The 19,277-nt window shown below is 43.2% G+C and overlaps 1 protein-coding gene across 2 annotated transcripts in view; it reads right to left on the reverse strand.

Moving 5' to 3' along the window:
* The window catches only part of LOC115462393 (metabotropic glutamate receptor 6-like), a 45,892-nt gene extending 26,978 nt beyond the window's left edge, over positions 1–18,914 (reverse strand). Inside the window, exons 1-4 of one of the 2 annotated variants that reach the window (XM_030192401.1) lie at positions 18,615–18,914; positions 10,698–10,914; positions 6,017–6,152; positions 3,565–3,719 (exon numbers count right to left, since the gene is read on the reverse strand). In XM_030192401.1, the coding sequence (XP_030048261.1) occupies positions 3,565–3,719; positions 6,017–6,152; positions 10,698–10,914; positions 18,615–18,899 (793 nt within the window). In that variant the 5' untranslated portion in view covers positions 18,900–18,914. Of the gene's footprint in view, positions 1–3,564; positions 3,720–6,016; positions 6,153–10,697; positions 10,915–17,681; positions 17,745–18,614 lie in introns of those variants that run through there. The other variant, XM_030192402.1, reaches the window with a different exon arrangement.
* Between the last annotated feature and the right edge of the window lie 363 nt (positions 18,915–19,277).

Below are 19,277 nucleotides of genomic sequence, written 5' to 3' on the forward strand. Positions count from 1 at the left end.
TGGGTAGTTTGTCCGCCTTTAGTTGCACAGAACCTGGAGGGTCTCCCACCTGGTTGTTATTAAATTTCCGGTGAGCTCTATTTTCCTATTTCTTGTTTGTTGCAGTTGAGAGCACCATTGCTTGGCTATTTGAAATACTAAGCATTCCAAGCTGCACAATATCCTTAAGAGGCGAAGTACTTGGAACTATTTTCTCTGTCTCCTTCCACTGGTGGATGGACATACCCCATTGGTCTGGACTGGTCTGGTATGATTAAAGGAAAGAAAATTATCAGGTAAAAACATAATTTTTCTTTAACCAGATAGACTTGGGGAAAGCCATTGCTTATCTTTAGGGCTGGCGGCATGGAATCTATCTACTCTTGTGACCTGGATTAGCCACTCTTAGAAACAAGATACTGAGCTTGATGGACCTTTGGTCCAACCCAGAATGGCACTTCTTTTGTTCTTATGATGATAGCGCGTGAATGTGATCAGTTCCTACGGTATTATGACCCAGCAGTGGGTTCTGATCTGAGATTTGAAAATGACTGCTCTAGAGCTACCATCTAGCAACATCACTGAGCCAATCCTGGTGTTATTCACAGTGCATGCATGAATTTGTAGTTCAATTAAAAAAAAAAAAAAACAGGAGCTACAGGTCCATGCATGCAATAAATAGCCAGGAAATTAAGGCTGGTTCAGCTTCTCCATACTGACATAGAACTGTGTAAGCAACCTACCATAGTAGATGACGGCAGAAAAAGACCTGCATGGTCCATCCAGTCTGCCCAACAAGATAAACTCATAAGTGCTACTTTTTGTGTATACCTTACCTTGATTTGTATCTGTCATTTTCAGGGCACAGACCGTAGAAGTCTGCCCAGCACTAGCCCCGCCTCCCAACCACCAACCCTTCCTCCCCCCACCGGCTCCGCCACCCAATTTCGGCTAAGCTTCTGAGGATCCATTCCTTCTGCACAGGATTCCTTTATTTATATCCCACGCATGCAGTGGCGTAGCTAGGGTAGTTGACACCCGGGGTCGGTCATTTTTTAACACCCCCCCCCCCCCAAATCCAGTACTAGGCATACCGAGAATACAAAACACTCAGGACCTATAGAGCAATTCTACCATACCATAAGCAGTAATTTGTACGAGTCACACAAGGAAAAGGAAAGCATCTTAAACACTACAGTGAGCACTAGAACATCAATTCACCTATTGTAAAACAAAAACAGACAGATTAGTACAGATCGTCGATCCTGCACAGTCAATGCCAACCGAAAGCCACGTCTTTTTCACAAATAGATACACCCTAATCCACTATAGAATAAGTAATCACAAACTTTCTATTTAGACAAAAATTAAACTGAACCCCCCCCCAAGATGCCAGACTCTGCATACAATGCAACACCACAGAAACAGAAAATGTCCTCTAGTACTGTGCAAAATATAAAGACAGCAGATGTAAATTTGAAAAAACTAACAAATACCAATCACCACTTTACAAATTAACAAATAGAAATAAAAGAAATACAGAAAATAAAATAATACCATTTTATTGGACTAATACATTTAGCTTCCAGAGGCCAAAATCTCCTTCCTCAGGTCAATACAGTATAGTACTGTTACAGTATCCTATCCTGACCTGAGGAAGGGGGTTTTGTTCTCTGAAAGTTAAGTCAAAATGTATTAAAATTAGTCCAATAAAAAGATGACCTTATTTACATGTTCTGTTTATAAACATTTATTAACACAGCTACAATACTATATCCTAAAGCAAAAAAATAAATATATATATTTTATTTACAGTTTGTTGTCTGGTTTCTGCTTTCCTCATCTTCTTTTCACTGTCTTCCTTCCATCCAGCATCTGTCTTCGCTCTCTCTGCCATCCACCGTCTGCCCTCTCTCTCCCTTCCATCCACATCTGCCCTCTATCTCTGCCTCTTCTATCCACCATTTGCCCTCTTTCTCTCTCCCCCTTCCACCCACCATCTGCCCTTTCTCTCTGCCCCTTCAATCTGTCTGCCCTCCCTCTCCCATCCATCCAGGGTCTGCCCTCCCTTTCCCATCCATCCAGGGTCTGCCCTCCCTCACGCTCCCCCCTTCCATCCAGGGTCTGTCCCCTCTCTCTCTGCCCCCTCTTTTCAGCCCCCTTATTCCACCTGTCCCTAGTTCCAGCCCCAGCCCACATCTCCCACCTGCCCCCCTTTTCAGCCCCACTATCCCACCAGTTCCCAGCCCTTTTCTCCCATCAGACCCGAGCTTCAGCCCCCAACCACTTCTCCCTGTCCCCTTTTCAGCCCCTAGTTTCAACCCCAGCCCTTTTCTCTCACCAGTCCCGAGCTTCAGCCCCAGCCAGTTCTCCCTGTCCCCTTTAAAGCCCCCAGTCCCCACAGTTTCAGCCCCTGCCCCTTTTCAGCCCCCAGTTCCAGTACTAGCCCCCTTATCCCAACTACCCTCCTTTTCAGCCCCCAGTTCCAGCCCCCTTCATCCACCACATGCCTTGCATCCCCCCTTTTCAGCCCCAGACCCATTCTTCCACCTGCCTCAGGCATGGACCCATTTTCCCTCCTGCCCCCTTGTCAGACCCCAGTTCCAACTTCAGACCCTTCTCCCCTCTGAGCATCCCCTCCCCAATCCCCTTCTCCCCTCTGAGCACCCCTCTGAGCTCCCCCACCCTCCCCAATCCCCTTCTCCCCTCTGAGCTCCCCCTCTCCCATCTGAGCCCCCTCTGAGCACCCCCACCCCTCCCCAATCCCCTTCTCCCCTCTGGGCTCCCCCAACCCTCCCCAATCCCCTTCTCCCCTCTCAGCTCCCCCTCTCCCATCTGAGCCCCCCCCCCCCGACCCGGTCCCGTCCCCTCTGGGCTCTGGCCTCTGGGCTCCCCCACCTCTCCCCAATCCCCTTCTCCCCTCTGGACTCCCCTTCTCCCCTCTCAGCACCCCCACCCCTCCCCAATCCCCTTCTCCCCTCTCAGCACCCCCTCTCCCATCTGAGCTCCCCCCCCCCCCCGACCCGGTCCCGTCGTCTCCCCTCCGTCCAGGCTGACAGGGCCCTCTTCTCCTGCCACCACCCTGCCTGTTTTTTAAAAAATCCATGCAGCGATGCAGGCAGCGCTTCACGTCTGCCCTGTGTGTGCTGTAAAAGCTGAAAATCGCCTCGCTGGCGTCGGGCCTTCCCTCATGATGTCCCGCCCTCGAGGAAATAGGAAGTTACCTCAGAAGAGGGCGGGACATCGCGAGGGAAGGCCCGACGCCAGTGAGGATTTTTTTTTAAACAGGAAAAGTGGTGGCAGGAGACGACGGAGCACCCCCCACCCGCTGACACCCGGGGCGGACCACCCCCACCGCCCTGCCCTTGCTACGCCACTGCACGCATGTTTGAATTCCGATACCTTTTTCATCTCCACCACCTCGCGTGGGAGAGCATTCCAAGTATCCACCACTCTCTCTGTGAAAAAATACTTCCTGACATTTTTCTTGAGTCTGACCCCCTTCAATCTCATTTCATGTCCTCTCATTCCACTTTTTATTCCTCCTTTAGTCCTCTTTACTCTGTTATCTTCTCACCTACTCACCTTCGATAGAAGCCCGCTTGGGAAGAATGGTTACTGCACCTTCTGCCACCTCTTCCTGGTTCAAGATGGGGGAGGTCTTAGAACCCCAGCTGTCAGAGCCCACCCATAGGAAGTGGCCTGTCTCATTGGCTCTATGAGCTGCTTCCAGCACTCGCCTGGAGAACAAGTAGAAAGATCATTCCGGTGTTAGCAAGAGACTGCAGAGCTATGGCAGATAGAGTTAACACTGAGTGAGAGTTTGGATAATGTAATCTAGGTGCCATATTAGTGCACCTGAATGCACAAATACACCTGTTAAAAAACAAAAACTTAACAAAAAGCAGGTGATACTTTTTATTGGGCTGTGTGGTAATGTCAGTGAGGGCGGGCCTGGCCTGGAGCCCAGACAAAGTGGAGCCACACAGCGGGTTCAGAGGAACAGAAAACAAACTTTATTAACAGTGCCAGGTATGAGGGGTTCTGTTAGCATCAGAGGCAAAGGAGAATTAACACAAATTAGTCCTATGCAACAAAGTTCTCCTGTGATCCTGCTTCTGTAGGCCACAGCATGCACTACAGTCTCTTATCAACAGTATTCACCATCCTGTGTCAGGGCAGAGCAGCCTATGGAAATCACTGCCGCCTTTTGGAAAAGAAAGAAATAAGGTAAACGTGCATAAGAGGGTTGAGGAGGGAAGGAGAGAGTGCCACTCCCTGGAGAGTGCTGCCTGAGGCCCCCGCCTCAGTTGGCCTAATGGTAAGGCTGCCACTGTGTTAATTCACATTTTTCTGTAAGTTACTCATGTAAATGGGGAACCCTGCCTATGCCCCACCTATGTGTACACCCTCCTTGCAAATACACACTATGTAAGAAAGTTGCATAGCTACAGAATAGTGCTTAAGTGGCACACCTAGGCAGACATATGACATGCAGATATTCTAAGGGGCTGATATCCAGACCATGGGAGTTAGCTGGAATTCGTTGCCGGAGAACGTGGTGAAGGCGGTTAGCTTGGCAGAGTTTAAAAAGGGGTTAGACGGTTTCCTAAAGGACAAGTGCATAAACCACTACTAAATGGACTTGGGAAAAATCCACAATTCCAGGAATAACATGTATAGAATGTTTGTATGTTTGGGAAGCTTGCCAGGTGCCCTTGGCCTGGATTGGCTGCTGTCGTGGACAGGATGCTGGGCTCGATGGACCCTTGGTCTTTTCCCAGTGTGGCATTACTTCTGTACTTATGTCGGTGCCGAACCCGGATATGCAATGCCGGGCCGTTTTCGGTGACCGTCACTGAATATCTGGTTTATTTTTGGCCAGTTTCAACTTAACCGGCCAAGTCAATATTCAGCGCTGGCCGATTAAGTCGAAACCAGCCAAAGACAGGCCTGCTATTCGGCGGCCTAATTTGGCTGCTAAACTTAGCCGGCGATGTGCTGAATATTAGTGAATTGCTGGTTATATTACACAACATAGCCTGTTATCCAATAAGCATTGACCAGGAATATTCAACGGGAGATAACCGTCTATCTCCCACTGAATATTCGTGGATAGCCAGTCATGTGCCATTTAACTAACCAGGAGCTGTTCCCGGAGGTTAAATGGTTTTAAATACTGGGGGGAGGTAAATGTTTATATTCATATCTTGTTTATTGCCTCTTTTGTATTCTATTCTGTTCAATAGTCTAAATGTTTGCATGTGTAATGGGTGCCCCAAATATTAGAGCTCAGTGTATAGAAATTCTCCTTCCCCCAAATTGTACAGATGGCGCCCAAACTTCTAGCATAGGGACACTTATACACGTAACATAATTAACTAATTGGCACTAACTTGGAACATAATTGGTGGTAAATACCAATAATTGGCATCTACAAGCACTAATTCACACTACTTAGCAGTTGTGCATATAACAGACTTATACACCCATTCTATAAACTACACATTAAACCAACTAATTATATGTACTCTAAACATATCACATTATATTATTCTTTTAATATTTATTGAATATCATATCCTCGCTCAAACACATCAAATCTCACATATCTCTTCATACAAATCTTAAACAACAAATCATCTAAACTCAATTATTTAAAATTATCCCAGGATATGATTAGTCCCAGATGGTCCATTATAAGTGCCGTACAACGGTCACTCCACTTAGTTCTCCTTATTTATATCCCAGGTACATAATCCACTGTCCAGTCACCTATTTGTCCTTGGAGAATGCCTGGTTAGCGCTGGACAGGCAATTTAAACAGCCAGAAGCGTCTCCTGACTGTTTAAATCATTTTGAATATTGAGCCCCAAGACTACAGGTTCAACCTGCCCTCGCTGGTGACTGACTGCTTATCCAAAGATGAAGCTCTACAGCCAGTCATCAATCAAGCAGATAATTGCAGACTCATGGCTTAATTCACACTGCATGGAGCCATTTTGAATATACAGTATCTCAAGTCTCCTGTACTCACTTGATGTCATCTTCGTTGGCAAAGATAATGATTGCACGTGCACTAGACGTCTCTAGCAGGTGCTTGATCACCTTGTCAAACTCCCCAGGCCTGGGATCTCGTGGGATTTTGAGGGACTGTGCGATACAGACACCTCCTAAAGGGCAAACAGATAGAGTAATCACCAAAAAGAGAAACAATAATAATAATAATCTCCTAATTTATTTGTATAACTATACTAGAAAAAAAATCATTAAATTCCATGACAAAACAATACATCTTTATTAATACACATTTAGGAAAAAAATACATTAAAAACTAGCAGAACCCTAAAGTACCTAGCATGGCTACCAACTGTAGAGAAAATATAAATAAAGTTTATACACTGCTGCCGTGTCCGTGATGTTAAACATATAGTCCTTGAACAACTCCCAAACTGTTCTCACCACAATAGCTCATTACTATCAGAATCAAAGTCAAACTCACTGAAGACCAATGCCGTTCACTGTTGCCAAGCAATATCCTGTGAATGTAGAATCCTCAAAACCACAGCAACGTAACCACGTTTTCCACTTTGCGTGGATAGTTTCCACTTAATATGGCAATAGTGCAATTCAACAAATGTACTATCACAACTGATTCAGTAATTATCCCCAATACCATTAGGCAATTTAAGTTATTACAGCAGACTGATTATTCCTCCAAACAGGTTATTTACAGTATCAAATGTCCATGCAATTAGTGGTATCTGGGCCAGACTAAGAAGCCAGTAAAGCACAGGATTGCACATCACCTTAGCAACCTTAGACTTATTTGGGATGATGTTCCCCTTATTAATCATTGGCGGGAATGTGGAAGATTTACATTTTGTAGTTTTGCAACAGATTAACATGAAAAGAGGTGGGGGGGAAATATATCAACAATATTGACCAGTAAGAAACAAAGGAAGATATTTGTTTGGAACACGATTTAACCATGGGCTCTCAATAAGGAAATTGATTGGGTACTGGTATGATCTATTCTAGAGGGGTGTGTATATATTCTGTCATTTCCGCTGTTAGCTTCAGCCCCCGCTGGGGGGTTTCCAGTTAGGGAGGTCCTCACTGGAAGAATGTCTGTACTGGCATTGTCCATTTGATTATGGTTTCAATTTTGTTTTACTTTTGTTATATAGAGGGGTTATATATGTGGGTTGTTCTTTTGGGAGTTCCTATTGTTTTTTCTTTGCAAGAGGGAGAAACGCATGTTCCTGCCAGGTCAGTTTTAGTCTCCGGAATATGCTCCATTTGGCAAAACACGATGCCGTGTTGAGACTAATTCAGCACTATTGGTGAACAACAAGTGCCTAGAATTAAGGTTTCCAGATATGTACATGGCGTCAACTGCACTATTGCCATATCCACGTGAAGTGAAGAATGTGGTTATGTCACTGTGGTTTTTGAGGATTTTACATTCCAACGAGATATTGCTCGACAACAGTGAAAGGCACTGGTCTTCAGGGAGTTTGACTTTGATTCTGATGGCAACAAGCTATTGTGGTGAGAACAGTTTGGGAGTTGTTCAAGGACTGTATGTTTAACATCATGGACTTGGTTTCGCATATGCACACAGGGAGTAGTGTATAAAACAAAGTAGTATGCAAAGAATGTTTTGTATTTTAGCTATTCTTGGTAGCCACGCTAGGTGCTTTGGGGTTCTTCTGCTAATTTTTAATGTATATGTTTCCTAAACATGTATTAATAAAGATATATTGCTTTTATATCATGTAATTCAATGATTTATTGTAGTATAATTATGCATATTCAATCATTGTACTATTGTGGTTGCCCTGATTGATTGAAGGATCTAATTTATTTGTAGGAATGGTGATAATGAAAACCATAACTGTCAGTAAAATAGCATTTTAGCTGTGGAAATCAGGGCTTTGATTATTGCCCAAATGGTTTCCACACCATTCAACAAAACAGTGCTTTTACTGACAATTCGGTCTGGTTGGTAACACAAGGATATCAGCTTATGCAAGGATCCCAATCAATAAATATCATTGTGTTATGGACCAGACCAAATTGTTTGTGACTCCTGAGACAGGCGCTTCTTGCACCGAAATGGAGGACTGTGTCAAGTCCATTGAATCTAACAGGTTTACTGTACATTTGTGCTTAAATGTTCTGCTTTTAATAAACAAGTTGCCCTTGCGTTGGAATTTGATTGGTCATCTCCCATTTTTTTCTTTTTCTCTTTGTTGGTTTGCTTGGGTGTTCTTTCTCTCTCTTGCACTACGGCTGCAATGTTCTTACAACAGTGGTGGCAGTGCAACCATAGACTCCAGAAATGCACAACACATATGTCACCAAGTCACAGGACTGAAGTGACAGGTCACAGACATGCACATGCATGAACATGCTGAATACTCATGTGGTGGAAGTGAGACCACGCAACATGGTGGTCGCCTTACCTGTCTGTATGCAGGAGGAAAGAAACAGGAAATCAGTCAGGGTTACTGCAAGCTGCAACCCATAATCTAAATAACAAGCAGGGTGCTATAGAGCTCACTGGCCTGGGGGACATTTAAAATGAGCTCTGCAACTCAATAGTCCTGTTCAGCCTCCTGCCCAAATGAGCAAGGTGTTACTGTGGCAATTTTAATGCTAGTGACATTTTAAAGCTCCATGGAACTGACTGTCTACCTTAGAAAGGGTTCTACTAGCTCATGCACAATTCCCAATGACCTCTTCTTTGCCGTAAGAAGACATTAAGTTAAGATGTGAGGCCTACTACAACTTTCCTAGTGGACTGAGACCTGTGTGCCACAACGTGTGACTTGGGTACGGAGGTTTATTGATGCGGCAGTGAAACCCCACCTCACCTCTGGCATTTGAGTAGTAATCTAGGTAAGCTGCAATGGAGGTGGTAGTGCTACACAGGGGAATAGTCAGATAGTGCATAATGGCAGAGGACATGTCCTGAGATTGTAAGGAAGGCCCAGATAGAGGTGTGCACTGGGACTTGACCACAGCACTCTTTCTGGATACCAAATTAAGCTCATTAATTTCTGTTGCTGTGACTGTGGTATCACCTGAATTTCTAAGATCATTCTATTACCTCCCATACCCTCTGCTCATCTGCTTTTTTTTTGGGGGGGGGACGAGGGTTGGAGTGGTAGTATCTCTATATAAAGACTTGATGGAGGCTCAGGCAAGGAGGGAAACAAGTAGAGGGAGATGTGATGGGTGGGGGTGGAGAAAGATGCATTGAGGAGGAGAAAGCAGAGGTTTGTGATGGAGGAGCCAGGAAGGAGAATGGGAGTGTGGGATTGACATGGAAAGTGGAAACATGGGATTCAGGGGGAAAGGGAAAGGAGAGGGGAAAGCAAGAATAAGAGCATGAAGGCCAAGGTGGGGAGGGCAGAGCAGGAAATTGGGGGAGAAAGAGGGGCCTAGGAAAAGGAAAGAAGGACTTAGGGTTCGGTGAGGGTGAGCAAGGACAGGGCTTAAGTTTCAATGGGAGAGCAGGAATGCAAGGATTGGGGGAGTAAAGTAGATAAATGCCTTGAAAGACAGCAGGGACTTGGTAATTAGTTTTGGAGGTAGTTTTGAGTGGGAACTAGGGGACTGACTGGGAATTTGGGGAAGGAGGTAGGGAAGCAGGAACTGGGGTTATGAGTGAGACAGTAGGTGGAAAAAGAGGCTTTGGATGGGGAGGGAAGAGAGCCGAGAATCGGATGGGGGGAGAAGGCTGATGCAAAATGTGGAAAAAGAGAGACCAGGCTAATGATACAAAATGTCCAGTCAACAAAATAGAACAAAACAGAGTTTTACCTTCCATTCAGTGACTGAAATATGTTTTTCTTAGATTTGCATTCTGAACAGCATGAAAGTAATTTTATAATGGAGCACCCATAACAAGATGGTAAGAAGGCACTTACCTAGGTGCTACTTTTCTTTACTAACAACTATCGTTAAGTAGCATAATGCATGCCTATAGTGCAGGCACAGACATGTACAGCTGCCCTAGGATGGATATAAATGTTCATGGCAATATTGTCAGGAATCTATGCCTTACTTGTGTGCTTCACCGAGACTTCACCCATGTATATGCTCACAGACCAAGCACGTGCACAACATTATTTCCCTTATCAACAAATGGTGTTGACATTCATCTTTGTAGTCATTCAGGTATGTAAAGCGTTTACTTAAATTAAATACTATAATAGTACAAAGTTCCTCTGTTCCTTACATAGTGGTGAGGTTAATCTGGAAAAAATAATAGGGGGTCACCCTCAGAAGTTTTCCAGGGCTCCCTAAGCAGTTAAAGCAGCCCTGAGAGAAAAAATGGAGTTCAGAGTAATGCCTGTCTTTTTGACCCGTGCAGAAAGCAAGCGTGAATCTCTGCAGATAAGTTTTGTAAAGCAATAAATAAAGCAAATTACCCATTCAGTTTTGCTTTCATTATTGTTGCAAACCAAACCATGCATGTTAACATCACTGCCTCCTCATTCATTTTGGAGTTCTCTCCTTATCAAAGAAGAACCCCTCCAAGGTGAGTCAGAAATAAAGAGAAATAGCCAGTTACAAACTACACATCATAAAATCCCTTTCTTATGTCATTCGCTTTCCTAGACTTCAGTGATATCCCTTTGTGTCATTCACATACAGGGACACTAATGGTGTCACACAGAATAAAATCAGAAGTGGTCTCTCACCAGCTTCACGAGAAATCTGGACAAAAGCTTCCACACCGCTCTCGCCATAGTTGCCCTCGGAGGCTAGTGTGGACACATAGTTCCATCCCAGTGCTTTCACAATGTCCACCATGGCCTGAGCCTGGTACGAATCTGGTGGCACCACTCGCGAGAAAAAGTCATAGCGGTTGTTGTCGCTCAGCTCTGGGGCAGTGGAGGCATAACTGATCTGAGGGATCTGTGGAAACACAAGTGGGGAGATCGGTGCACAACTTGTCCACATATATCTCAGTCAATGTTCTTCAGTCCTACTCTGAAGCAACCCCTGTTGTTTCAGAACAGAGATCCTCCCCTCACACAGATATGCACTAGAGTTGCCAGCTGACACCAGATTCCCTCAACAGGGTTGATCCAAGTCTTGAGTTTACCCCAGATTGCCAAAAAGTGGTTTATTCCCACCCACCCCCAATCTCAGTCCTGTTAATTGCTCCATTCTCAGAAGACAATAACCATAGCACCTGAGGAGTGGAGAGTGGTCAGTGTTATGTCAGTGTTAAAAAAGGGGCTCCAAGAGATATCCAGTAAACATTAAAACAATGAAACTGATGGCGCCAAGCAAAATGTTAGAAGCAATTCTATAAAATGAAATTACTGACTGTGTAGATAGATATAGCTTAATGAGAACAAATCATTATGGATTTCACAAAGGGAAGTGTTGCTTTACCAATTTATTAGAATTTTGAAGGTGTAAATCAGAGTTGTCCAACCTCGGTCCTCAAAGGCCACAATCCCGTCGGGGTTTCAGGATTTCCCCAAAGAATATGCATGAGATCTATTTGCATGCACTTGCCTCCATTGTATGCAAATAGATCTCATACATATTCATTGGGGAAATCCTAAAAACTCAACCTGGCAAGGGCCGAGATTGGACACCCCTGTGTAAATAAACATGTGGATACAGATGAGCCAGTTCATGTATAATATATGTGGATTTTCAAAGGCCGTTTGACAAAATTCCTCATGAGAGATTCCTCAGGAAATTAAATGGTCATGGGAAAGGAGACTAAAAGGTAAGAAACAGATTCAGACTAAATGATTAGTTTTCCAAACAGACAAAAGTCAATAGTGGAATACCTCAAGGTTTTACACTGGGACCTGCACTGTTTGAATAGTTTTGTGTCAACAGCCCCCCCCCCCCCCCCACCCCACCCCAGTAGTCTCCTGGTAGTCTAGTGGTATGGGACAGAATCAGTCTTCCTCTGCTCCTGTCCCGTACAGTTCTGTCATGACCCCAGGTCGTTGGAGTGTGTGAGCCCCTGTTTCATTTCCCTGGGTTTGAAAAGGTGGTCTACAAGATCGAGGATCTTCACCCGCAGCGACCACTGTTCCCTGAGGGTTGAGCCCCTAGGGTCAGGTGGCCAGCAGGACTGAAGAGGAGCGACCAGAAGGCAAAGGTTGAGGCACGGGGAGCAGAGCTGAAAAGGGAGCAGATAATGAGTCACACTATCCGGTGAGCAGGTGAAGGATGATGCCCAGGAGCTGCCTGATCCACAGGAGGAAAACGTGGACGCCCCAATCATGGCCGGGCCAGCATCCTGTCTCAAGCTGCTCTGGTATTATGTGGAGAAAAGACCCCATATGGCAATAGCAAAGACTTAAGTAGCTCTCAGGTTTATAAATGTCAGTTTAAAACAGCCCCTTTGAATTCATGGGTCAAAAAATTCCCAATAAACCCATTTTCATATTATTTTTCTTCTGTATATTATTACTAAAAACTTGTGCCCGACACACTTGCAACACTGAGCTTATTGCACCATCACCAAAATTCAATCTTGTATCAGTCTTATATCATGAATCTTGCAGCACTTATCTTTCAACTCTTTCCCAATGGGGATCTCTGTTTCACCAACAGCTTCTTCAGGGGATATGCACTGCTGCTGCACAACTTCACTAAACTTTAAACAAATGTGTCTGAAATGCTGCTGAACAAAAGAATCACAGTGTAAGTGTGGGCAAACTAAGCTACACATTGTTCAATCAACAATTCATAGCGGACCTACCGTGTGTAGCAAGCTCATATATTCCTGCAATGACGGAAGCCTTTCAAAATGGCAGCTAATAAAAAACTCACTGTGAGCAAAGCAGTATATAAAGGTCCATGGCAACAAGCCTGACCAATCAGGGAGGGTATCTATGATTAACCAATCAGAAATCATTCACAAATAATTTCTCGTGGCTTTAAAACCATGTTCTTGATGATTATAAAAATGTTTTATTTAATAAAAAACAGACCATTGTATATTGGTATTCAATCCATCAGGCTCAACAGAATGTAGTTGATTAATCCACCATCCCTACTACTACTACTACTTATCATTTCTATAGCGCTACTAGACATACGCAGCGCTGTACACTTGAACATGAAGAGACAGTCCCTGCTCGACAGAGCTTACAATCTAATTAGGACTGACAAACAGGACAAACAAGAGATAAGGGACTATTAAAGTGTGGATGATAAAATAAGGGTTCTGAACAAGTGAATAAGGGTTAGGAGTTAAAAGCATCATCAAAAAGGTGGGCTTTTAGCTTAGATTTGAAGACGGCCAGAGATGGAGCTTGATGTACTAGTTCAGGAAGTCTATTCCAGGCATATGGTGCAGCAAGATAAAAGGAACGGAGTCTCTGAAGTAATTTTAAATCATGGACTAGATTTTATATATGGTGCCTTTAAAATTGGCACCGAACAAATTTCCGCCTAGGCATATTCTATAAACCGTGCCTAGATTTAGGCGTGATCTACAGAATATGCCTAGTGAGTTTATAGAATATGCCTTGCGCCTAACTCTAGTCGCATCCATTTACGCCAAGTAAAATTTGGTGTAAATACCAGCGCCTAAGTTAGGCACGGAGCAGGTATGGTCTATAACCCTTCATGTAGTTTTTCAGAATGCCCATGACACACCCATTCCATGCCCATGGCCACACACCCCTTTTGGCAGCATGCATTAGAATCTACACTTACCACTTTGCAGAATAAGCTTAGCAAGTTGTGTGTGTAAGGGTAAGGGGGGGAGGGGAACATCACTGTTTATTGTTCATATGGAAAAAATGAGTCAAGGGTGATCTACTTGTTTGGCAGTGTTCGTGCTAGTCATGTTTTGTAATCAACACTGTTTTTTCACTTGTTTATATAGAGGAATTATGAACCCAAACCAATTTTGCTGGTTACTGTATTCTCCCTATGACTCAATAAAGATATATTTTTTTAAATAAATAAATAAAAATAAATTGTAATTAAAGCCAATTAGTGTCAATAATTGCTTAAGTGGCAATTATTGGTGCTGATTGGCTTGTTAAGTAATTAAATAGTGTGTTCAAATCCAGAGTACAACCAGATTTGCGCATTCAATTTTGGTTACGCTATATAGAATCTGGGGGAATATGTCTTCTATGAAGCATCTCAGTTAAGATTTTTCCTAGAAGGTAAAGATATAACTTTTTAACCTAGGTCCAAAAAGCCTTTTTCGTCTTTGTTAAATCTAGATGTATAATTAATATTTTAAGGATTTAAGTCCATATTTATTTTTGTAGAAATTGTTAAAGGGTAATTTGCCTTTTTTTTTTCTTCATGCTGGCCAGTTTCCTATGACCTTTTTGGATCGTCTTATCTCCTTCCAGATGGACTATAATCCTAATTATTTTTCCTTTTTCCATGTATTGAATGTTTATGTTTCTTGAGCTTGTTTGTTTCTTGTTCAAAGATTTGTCTTTGTAAGATATTATAGATGCTTTTTAAAAAGCAAACAAACAAAAGAGCTGTATGTGTGCACATATGTATAGATCACACTCTCACTACACCTGTAATTTCTCTTTCATTTGGTGGGGTGTCTGAAGTTGAACTCAGTTCCATATCATGCAGATCTTTTCTATAACTAATGCCCATCAGTTCAGCACCAGCAATTCCCCCAAGCTCTCTCTCTCTCTCTCTCTCTCTCTCTCTCCCTGTAATCTGCTTAATCCCATGGTAGATTCTGCTCCCACTGTGTCAGTCACTTAAAGAAATCACCCTGCCCTGGCAGGCAGGCTTGTCCCTTGCTCCCTTTGCTGTGGGTGTGCTGACCACCAACAACTCTAGCATTTACTTGTCAGAAATGGGGGGGGGGGGGGGGGGTATCAAGGACAGAACCCTTCTTAACATCTGATACATGTATGTATGTGTACCATTTTTTTTTTCAATAACTGTCATCTTTAGCAATTAATTTTTCAAGTGGAAAGTGGCTGACTCTTTCCAGGCTTTCCCATAAGTTTATGTTTATTTTAAAAAACTTGCTATACTGATAAGCTATACAGGTCACAGTGGTTTACATTTTTTGCTGACAAAATCCATTATGAAAAATAATCAAGAAGAAGTTAATTCTGGGCTTAATAAAAAAAAAAGCTTCAGATTCTAACAGACTGGATGTGTGAGTATGATCTAATTTTAAATGCAGAAAAACCATCAGCATTGTGGCTGTCATGTAAATGTAATGATTTACAGGTTATTCCAGAAGCATGAGGTAAACCTCTTCTGCTTTTGCAGGATATGACAACATTAGGGTTCCATTGTGATGATGCATTAAAATTTAACTTGCATAGGCCATACTATGAAGTCCTGTTTTTTTTCATCCTCAAATGCTGTGTCAACTTAAGCCTTCATAGTATGGCCTATGCAAGTTAAATTTTAATGCATCATCACAATGGAACCCTAATGTTGTCACATCCTGCAAAAGCAGAAGAGGTTTACCTCATGCTTCTGGAATAACTTGTGCAAAATACAACTGCATACTTAAAACAAGGTCTAAGACATCTGACCATATTACTCCAGTGCTTTATCGATTATGGGGCCCTTTACTAAGCCATGCTAAAAAGTGGCCTGCGGTAGTGTAGGCACGTGTATTGGGTGTGCGCCGGGACAGTTTTTACCGCATCTAGAAAAAATGGCTTTTTAATAAAAATGGGATGGGAAAAGGGCCTGTGGTAAAAATGAAACAGCGCACGCCCAAAACTGGCCTGAGCCCTTAATGCCATCCATTGATCTAGCGGTAAAGGCTCATGCTCTACACACGCGGTGACCGGTTGTTGCGCGCCAAGTGCCAATTACCGCTGGAACCAGCACACGTAGGAGGAAATAAATAAATAATTCATCCATGAGTAATGGGCACACACAAAATCTGAAATTACCACCAGGAGGGCGCGCTGGCCTGGTGGTAATCTCATTTTGACGTGCGCTGCATGCACCTAGAGCCTACCGCGGCTCAGTAAAAGGACCTCTATATTTGCTGCCTATTTCAACATGCATTAGCTTTAAGCTGCTGTGTCTGGTCTATAAATCATTCCATTTGGGATGTCCAGTCTACCTCTGTAGCAAATTGTCAAAATACACCTCTCAACGGGAACTTCACAAAAAAAAATCTTTTTATAACTTCCGGGTCTTGGTGTTATTAAACTTTTATCTACCAGAAAGTGTGCATTTTCATATGCCAGTCCTCTGCTCTGAAACTCCTTGTCTGACGAAGCTTTTAAAAACTTGGATGTTTCATCAATATTTTATTTGATTTGTTGTAGATTTTATTTCATTGGTACTGTTTATCTGTAAAATTGTATTTGCAATTGTAAACTTCATGAGAACTGTGAATTGTAAACTGCTTTGACACCATGATATAAAGCAGTATATAAAAATCAATAAATCCAATCCAAGCCATAAAATCTGAAAGGAGCTGCATTAAAGATAGAAAAGTTCTACTCACTCATTCCAATGACAATAAAGAATAAAAAAAGTTTACATTCTTAGACAACTTCTTTACAGATAGGATCCAAAAGAACTCTACATTTCCCGACACCTGTAAGCCAAAGGCTTGGATAAAATAATGAGTCTTTAAATAACATTGTAAACTTTTGTATAGGATCTTCTGCCCATAATTGTATTAGTAATCAATTCCATAGACTTGGTACATGACATAACTAATGGAACTCTCACGAATGCTTTCTCAACAAGTCTTAGAAAGTGGGGGAGAGAGCAACAAAGAGAGTCAAAATCTCCCGCAAAAAAAAACACAAAACCAACAAAACAAGCGGAAGAAATCCAGAAAGACCAGACTGAAACCACAGATGGTAAGAGCACCAGAAAGTTTTATTGGGACATAATGTCTATGTTCCGTTCGGATAGCACCAGCGTTTTCATTTTCACTTTTATTCAGTCCAGATCGTCTCATTTCGTGAGAATTTTTGGAGGAACATCCGTATATGTCAATTTGAAGACCCCTGAAGAAGGCCTTTTCGGCCAAAACATGGACCGTGTAGGGTCCCAATAAAACTTTCTGGTGCTCTTACCATCTGTGGTTTCAGTCTGGTCTTTCTGGATTTATTCCACTTGTTTTGTTGGTTTAGAACGTGGAGGATCACTATCTGGTGGTCTTTCAAAGATTGCAGGGCTCTAATTACTACTACTACTTATCACTTCTATAGCGCTACAAGGCATACGCAGCGCTGTACACCATACACAAAAAGACAGTCCCTGCTCAAAGAGCTTACAATCTAGATAAGACAGGCAGACAGACAGAACAATTAAGGTAAGGGAATAAAGAGGTGGGGATAAAAGGGTACAGGGCAAGTGAGTAGTGGTTAGGAGTCAAAAGCAGCGTTAAAGAGGTAGGGTTTTTAGCCTGGATTTGAAAACGGCTAATTGGTATATAAGACAGTGCAGTAGATGCCAAGTTCATAGAAGGCCCTGTGTCTCTTTCCATCATTTTCTCCCTTGCTGTCTCTTTCCCACTCGGAACATGAGGAAAGCAAAGGAAAGAGAGTGGGAAAGAGACAGCAAGGGAGAAAATGATGGAAAGCGATCACAGGGCCTTCTATGAACTTGGCATCTACTGCACTGTCTTATATTCCCACTCTCTTTCCTTTGCTTTCCTCATGTTCCCTCTTTTGCTGTTTTTTCCCCTGCATCTCATTTGCAGTGTTTACCTGGGTGCTGTCTCTTGCTTTCTCTTTCCTGAAACTCTCCTTTTCCAATTCTGTTCTGCTATTGTGCTCCTCTCTTCCTCTACAACTCTCACTCTCTCATTTCTCTACTCTTTATATATCTCTACCTCTCTCTTACTATCTGCTTCTCTGTCTATTGCCTTCAGTTTTTTTCTGGAAGCCCATATGATAGAAGGCATCCACAGCTGTTAATGGATTATACACTAATCTAATGGAAATCTCCAACAGCTGAAACCAGCAGACAAAAGGTTTCTGCATGTCAGGAACTGCAGAAAAGGGCAGGCATCCTGTCATCCCCATAGGACAGAATGCCACTAGCCTCTTCCTTCACCAATATCTTTAACAGTCTAGCACAACGGTGCATTCTGGGAATTGTCTAGTTTATGACTTTCAAGTGCAGCAAAGGATTTGGTTGAATCAACCTCTTCTTACACATAACAATATGTTCCCATACACAGCAAAGGGCAGACAAATCAAGTCCATAAATTAAATCAAATCAAATCTTAGCATGGGCTGCACAACTGACAACTAGGAAGTATTCCTAATGTAGTGGATTAAGAGCAAAGAAGGGTGATGGCTACAGCTATAATTGTATAAGTAGCCAGGCTTGTGTAGTATAGACAGAAGGCAGATAGTCGCATTGGGTGGGTCAAATGGTTCTTGTCTGTCAAAATGTACTAAATTACTATGTTTAAACCTGAGGTGAGGTGGTAGAGTTGATGCTAAATATGTCTATATACAATGCCAGGAAGAAATGAGTCCTAGGGAAAATGACTGTCTGACTGATGCAGGACAGGAGGCTGAGGAAGACAATACAAAACATTTTGTGATATAGTGCCTCAGGCTTGCTAATTATTAGACCTGGGCTTGTCTATGGGAATATCCTGAAACCATTTCAAGTGTATGCATACTCACTGCAAAGAGTCGCAAGACGTTAGCAACCATGATGGACACGGAACTGGCAGAGGCACCAATGACACCCACCACATGTTCAGGCCTACTGAGGATGGGTGGCTCACCATTGGAGCAGCGCACATCTGAAATGCCCTTCTGGATAAGCGCCTGGACAAAGGTGAGGGACTGTTCCAGGGCATAGGTATCCCGTGAGCAGGTGTCAAGGATGCGGGCCCCCAGAGTGATGTTGGGCAGCAAAGTAGGGTCACTGTTGATCTGGTCCAGAGCATAGAGCATGGCCTCCATGCGGTGGATGCCCTTCTCCTTTTTTATCTCACCACAGGGGACCCCTGCTGGGCCTTTGGCATGGACAGGAAAGAGCCCGCCCAGGGTGATATCACCATCAATCTTGATAGAGTGGGGCTGCGTAGTCTGCTGACTCCTTGCCAGCCCGAGGGAAGCCCCTATAAGCCAGGCTAACCTCAGTAAGAAAAGCCACTGCAAGGTGCATGAGGGCCAAAGCATGACTTCTGGACGTTCTACCATCCTCCTCTTCTTCTCAGGGGCCTGCAAGAGATCAATGGAGGGAATGAGTAACTTTTCCATAATGTGTTTCCAATAGCATTTTATAGACCTTTATGACACACACACACACTTTGACTTTCATGCAAACTGCATCCAGTG

This window comes from Microcaecilia unicolor, chromosome 2 (genome assembly GCF_901765095.1).
Source record: "Microcaecilia unicolor chromosome 2, aMicUni1.1, whole genome shotgun sequence".
NCBI lineage: Eukaryota > Metazoa > Chordata > Amphibia > Gymnophiona > Siphonopidae > Microcaecilia > Microcaecilia unicolor.